At 30.4% G+C, this 6104-nt stretch overlaps 1 protein-coding gene across 1 annotated transcript; it reads left to right on the plus strand.

Annotated features, from left to right (window-relative positions):
- Positions 1-2355, plus strand: LOC143078015 (uncharacterized). Its single transcript, XM_076253040.1, has 4 exons — positions 1-33; positions 813-1165; positions 1520-1591; positions 2147-2355. The coding sequence occupies exons 2-3, from the start codon at positions 814-816 to the stop codon at positions 1582-1584; spliced, it is 417 nt and encodes a 138-aa protein (XP_076109155.1). The 5' UTR covers positions 1-33; position 813; the 3' UTR covers positions 1585-1591; positions 2147-2355.
- Positions 2356-6104: the final 3749 nt, after the last annotated feature.

A 6104-nucleotide genomic window follows, 5' to 3' on the forward strand; every position in this document is an offset into this window, starting at 1 on the left:
TGTATTACCACTGAGTTCCCACCCAGCAAACATGTAAGTATACTACAGCTTTAATACTAGCATCTTAAAAATAACTTAATTATTAAAAAAGAAAAAAAATATTATTTATTACTTATTTTTGGAAACATATGAATAAATAATCATTCAAATATTTACAACAAAATTGAATTGATGATTTAAAATCAAATCTAAATGTATGGTCGTTCTAATTTTTTTCAAAATATTTATATATATTTTTTTAGAATTAAAAATTTGTAAACATGTTCTGAAAATAAATTTTCAGGTTAAGCAATAACATGAAATGTGTCATGCTATCATTGATGTTGATATTATTTATTTTCTTAATCTCTACGAAATAAATAATTCAAATGAACTTTTGTTTGTAAATATTTTGTAAAGGATATAAAAATAAATAGAGAAGATATTTAATAATGTAGATGAAATATGTGTCAAGGGTTAATTTTTAATGTTGACGCTCAACACAGCAATAAAAAAGACACAAACGAGAACGAAAGAGCGAGAGGGAGATAAAAAATAATAGATTGACAGGACGGTTCTGTTATATTTTATGTTGAAATAAAAAAATATTTGTACTAAATATTGAGAAATTTTAACGCACTTAAAAATATACCAGAAATGATATAGCTATATACTTTATATTTAATCATTCTTTTTTTCAAAATTAAATAATTTCTTAAATTTAAGAAAACATGAATATACGGATTTTCTTTTCAAAATCTATTATAAAAATATTAGAATTATCCTTTACATTTCATTTGATGATATAGTCAATCTTTATATTTGATTTTCAGAATGAAATCCACACTTGCTGTTGTCGCCGTCTTGGGTCTGTTTGCCCTAAACTGTGTTAGTGCTGATGGTTACGGCAATGGAGGTGGATACATGAAGGGTGGATGGTCCGGGTATGGTAATCAAGGATATGGAATGGGAGGTTACCAAGGATATGGCAAATCAGGTGGTTACCATGGATACTCCGGATATGGAAAGAAGGGAGGATACGTTGACGAAATCACACACTACCAACCGCTCCCAGTTTATGGAGGCGCTATTGCTGGTCCATATGCCGGTGGATATGGTGGAGAATTGGCCGGTGGTATTGGTGGAGGGATGGACGGTGGTCTGTTCGGACAAGGTGGAGGCCTCCGTAAGTTCTTGCTTTCATCAATGATATATTAGTGTATATATCCTTCACGATAGGCTCTTACTTGGATTGAGATTTGTTTCATTGGCACTCAAACAACATCTTCATTTTTCTATCTATGTAACTTCTTTAAAAATTAATTCCCATAGACAATTATACTTTGAATTTTTTAATCTTCTAAAATTTTATGGCCTATATCTTTGTTATCTTTGAGTAAAGTTATACTAATTAGTTTAAGATATTGAAAACGACCTATCAATTCTCAATAGTTCAGGGCCCTTTATTTAGGAAATACAATGTTATGATTTGATTTGATTTGAATAGTGAATATTAATTGTAACATTTTCTTTATTTTAGTGATGTTTTTCGTCTTGCTTCTCCTTTTGAGCAACAACAATGGCAATGGTTTATTAGGTCGTTAAACTTAATGTAAGTATCATTAACATACAGATTATTGAAGATTTTTGTAGTTTTGTTTAATCTTTAGTCATTTATTTGTGTAATTATGATCATGGTTATCATTGTAATAGTTTGTATAGGTATAAAATGACGGAGAAAAAAATATATTGTCAGATAAAAAAGAGAGTAAACAATAATAAGAATATTACTACACATAGAGGTATCAGAGATTAATACATGTGTCTCTTTTTTTCGATACGTGACTTTCACTCTTATTCCTTTTTTGATTTGAAGGTTGACTGTTGGGTTGCTGTCTCACTGACATTTACCAAACTTTTCGAATTATTGTTAAAATCTAACTACAATACACACTCAAACTAAACAAACAATGCCGTACGGTGACCTTTAGTTGTTAATTGCTGTGTCATTTTGTCTCTTGTGGAGAGTTGTCTCATTGGCAATCATACCACATCTTCTTTTTCTAAATGAAAATATTTTAAGTCTAATACAGAGATACAATATATATGCTCCTTTAAGTTTGTGTTTCATATTGTTTTCTTAATTGAATGTGTTATATTATTTCAGTGTGGTGTAAGATGTCAGTAATGAAATAAACTAGAAGAATTAAGAAACCAGTGATTTCTTGAGAAGCACATAAATATCGTGTGAACTTTAGTGCATAACAATGAAGAAACAAATGTATACTGCTACAATTCTGATAAAAATTGTAAAATTCTATGCATTGTAATTGTAAAAAAAAATGTGATACACGAAATATAAAACATAAATATTAATTTTGCTAGTTTATCATTGCACTGCCAAAGTACGTTGACATATTACAATGATGCTTTCCAAACAATAGTTTTACTAGCATATTCGGGAATTTCATGTACTCTTTACACAGTTTTTGTCGTTAGCAAACAAATATATGGCCGTTCCCTTACTTTTCTGAATAATACCTCCAATCTAGGAGTAGGTGCAACCACATTTTTTGTCCGTCCGTCCGGTGGTCCAAGAAATATTTTTTTCTTATCCAAGATAAATTGCATGCTTATATTGGTGATTTGAATCTACTCAAAAATTTGATTTTAATACCCTATATACCACTTTAACTTATATTTTTGATTAAGAATAAATTAACACCTTATAATATTGCCATGTCCGTTTGTCTTTTTCATTTTTAGCCATGGCGTTGTCAGTTTATTTAAGATTTCTGAGTTTGACTTCCCTATGGTATCTTTCGTCCCTCTTTTAAACAGACATGATGACAATATATATGTTCAAACTCTTTTAGGTGATTTTTAAGTAACAACAAACAAAAGAACTATGTCAATTTGACATGCTTTGATACTATAACTGCCCTTGAACTTTTACTTGATTAAAGTTTTGTTCGATTTGAAGATTCCGTATATCGTGAAGTTATTGGAACTAGCTGTGCACCACTTATTGTCATGAGTTACAATGTATGACTGAAATTAGCAAAGACCCATCGAAATAACATCTGATACCTAAATAAAATAATACTTTCAGATATCGGGATGTTATATAAGCTCTCAAAAATGACGACATCAGTATAGGCGAGTGACATTTTCAGCAAAGACGCTTAGTTAGTGACTTTAATGCATCCACCTAACACACAACTGAATTTTTTATATGATATAGTATAATATCTGAACTTCCTTTTTTGGTCGGTCGTAAAAAAATCGTACGGTGCAATTTTTGTAAAAATTGAATTAAATAAAGGCAACAGTAGTATACCGCTGTTCAAAACTCATATATCCATGGACAAAAAACAAAATTGACATAGTTCTTTTGTTTGTTGTTACTTAAAAATCACCTAAAAGAGTTCGAGAAAGTATTCCAAATTGAAAAATGACGAACAGTGTTGAAGCGTGAAAAATTAACATTTAGCTTTATTTTCTGTTGTCACAATGCAAAAAATATGTACGTTTAACATGTCAATGTATAAAAAAATACTTTTCAAAAATAAAAGGAGTAATTTTTGCGAAAATAAAAAGATTTTTGTAACATTTTTGGAATTTTTTATAAAAATGGTGCCAATTTTCATATTTTTTTTTCATTTCTTAGATATTTTCGACTTGAAACCGAATTAATGATGTTTGTATTATTCAAAAAGTTAAAATTACTTGTTTAATACATATCGTTATCACTGTATTGTTCTCGATTTTATACACTTTTACACACTCCCCCTTTTCAATCAAATTTCCGAAATCGCTTTCTCTGTTAATTTCCCTCAAGTAAACGGACATAAACGCTTCGAAAAAGAGTATGAATAACCATGAAGGTTTGTTTTTGGTACAAATATTACGCAAAGTATAAAAAAAATTTCAAAGGACCATGGAAGCTGAGATGTCAACGTTTTTTCTTTGTAAAAAAACAATATCTTATTATTCTTAGTCATTTTGCACCTACAAAAGGTTGTGACTATGAATAACTTTTGAAAACTACTTCTTTATCAATTGGATCAATGCACATTTTAGTTTTGCAACTAATAGTACGTAAAAATGTGTCAAATCTGATATTTTCCCTATGATCTTTAACGTGAGATATGTCCACCTTTTAAATTTCCTACCCTTTTAACCATCGCATACGGTAGACTTATTGAAGGTGCAAATTTGGTCAGTATTTTAGAGGAAGCATAGTATATGTGCTAGGGCCACGTCAAGAGCCTGTATGTTGACATGCTATAAATACTTTAATATATGGGGATATCTATTCATTCAGTTGACAAATTTTGAATTCTTCGTAGATATTTGAAATACAATAAATGTTCTACCCCAGGCGTATATATATTACCTAAGCCGTATTTTAAATAGGATAACGTGTTTTTAAATATTCTTCGAAGTTTTACTTGAATCTAGCGTCACCGTTGTAGACGAAACGCTTGTCTAACGTAAACAATAGATCATATGCTTGGTATCTTTCAAATTAATTTGTTATTCATTATGGTTGTCGTTATAGGTTGCTTTTTATGATTTTTGATTTTGTTATTAGTTTTGAGCATGAATCAAGCTTTTGGGTATCTAATTAAAAATGTTTTAGAACCTTTATAGTTTATTATACAGTGTTGGCTATTGCTTCTTGTTTTAGGCCATACGATAAGCTATAGCTGTTTACCTCAAAGCATTTAGTCTCTGGTATCCAGAGATCATAGTGTCTTTTAATCATACTTATCAAATGAATATGATATCTTCAGGTTTCATTTCTAAATACAGATTAACAATTTTTAAAGAGGAGTAATGTCAGAGGGTCAGCGATGACCTGACACTTCGTTGTACTCTAGACATGGAACAACTGTGTGCTGTTTACGAGTTCTATAACCAGTGGGAATTATGGTTGGCGATGCACTATGTTAATTGTGCATATATAGTTTTTTTTTATTAAATATATGTACCTTTACCAGCAGTTCATGCTCTTACAGGTTCTAATAGCTCATCATCTATCTTTGTTCCTAAGAAAAGTCTCTTTTAACGACATCAATAGATAAAATTCATATTGACACGTAGATCGGTGCTGCAAGAAAACTCTTAAGTGTCCGAAACCAAAAATAAGTATGTATAAGTCTAATCAAGACGATTTGAGCAAGCTATATATCAGACTTCCAACCAAAAAGATTGCCATCGTGTCACGCCTACCACCAAGTGCATCATCATTCAAACTACGTGTTCTGAAAGCTAGCAAACAAAGACATGGCGTCATAACAAACAAATACGGCAGTAGATTTACCCAAGTATGAGAACGGATGACAAAAGGGTTCTTAATACGTCATACTTTCTTCTGGATTTGATAAATTTGTTCTTGTGAAGGAAAAATATATGCATTAGGGACTTTGTGCATGTACTGAAATCATTGTAAGCGTCTGTTACACTGAAGTATGTCAGTAACAGCGATGTATCAGGAATTGTTCCAGTAAAGCAAAAGCTTAACAAGCTCAGTTTTAAAATATGAATTTCGACTGTCTTATAGTGTTAAAAATCACAAAATTGAAAATTGAATTATTTGTAATAAATTAGATTTATTTCGTTTATTTTAAAGAAATAAATTATTCACAGAAACTCCTCCAGAATGACAAAAATATATATATATATATAGGTTTAGTCGAACTAAATCCCGCAAGTTCATATTAGTTGATCTTTAAATTTCTAGGAATGTGATTGGTTAAAAGATCTAAGTTTTGAATACTGGTAAGAAATCAATGCTTGCATTTTTAACTGCAAACCTTTTGACTGCACAAAATGTGAGTGAAAATAAATGCAGTCGTAATAAAAAAAATAACAAACGTTAAGAAATTAAAGTGTGTGTAAAGTATATAATCCCAAATGTAAAAAAAAGGTCACCATGGGACCTTACTTTAGTTTGTAAATCACCGCATTCTAAGTTTTGCATCTGGGGTCAGTTTTACAACAAATCTTACGACTACATATAGTCGTAAGTCATGAAAAGTTCAGTTAACTTACGATTAATCTTGTCTTAACTTTTTTTTGTGAAACCGACTTCTGTATCTGAAGTCAGGTAAACCTTA

This window comes from Mytilus galloprovincialis, chromosome 6 (assembly GCF_965363235.1).
Source record: "Mytilus galloprovincialis chromosome 6, xbMytGall1.hap1.1, whole genome shotgun sequence".
NCBI classification, from domain to species: domain Eukaryota; kingdom Metazoa; phylum Mollusca; class Bivalvia; order Mytilida; family Mytilidae; genus Mytilus; species Mytilus galloprovincialis.

What these genes read in the sequence shown, in the direction of transcription:
- LOC143078015 (XM_076253040.1), top strand. Translation starts at nt 814, where the DNA reads ATGAAATCCACACTTGCTGTTGTCGCCGTCTTGGGTCTGTTTGCCCTA. An exon ending in CGGACAAGGTGGAGGCCTCC is followed by an intron (nt 1,166 to 1,519) that starts GTAAGTTCTTGC and finishes TCTTTATTTTAG; the next exon opens with TGATGTTTTTCGTCTTGCTT.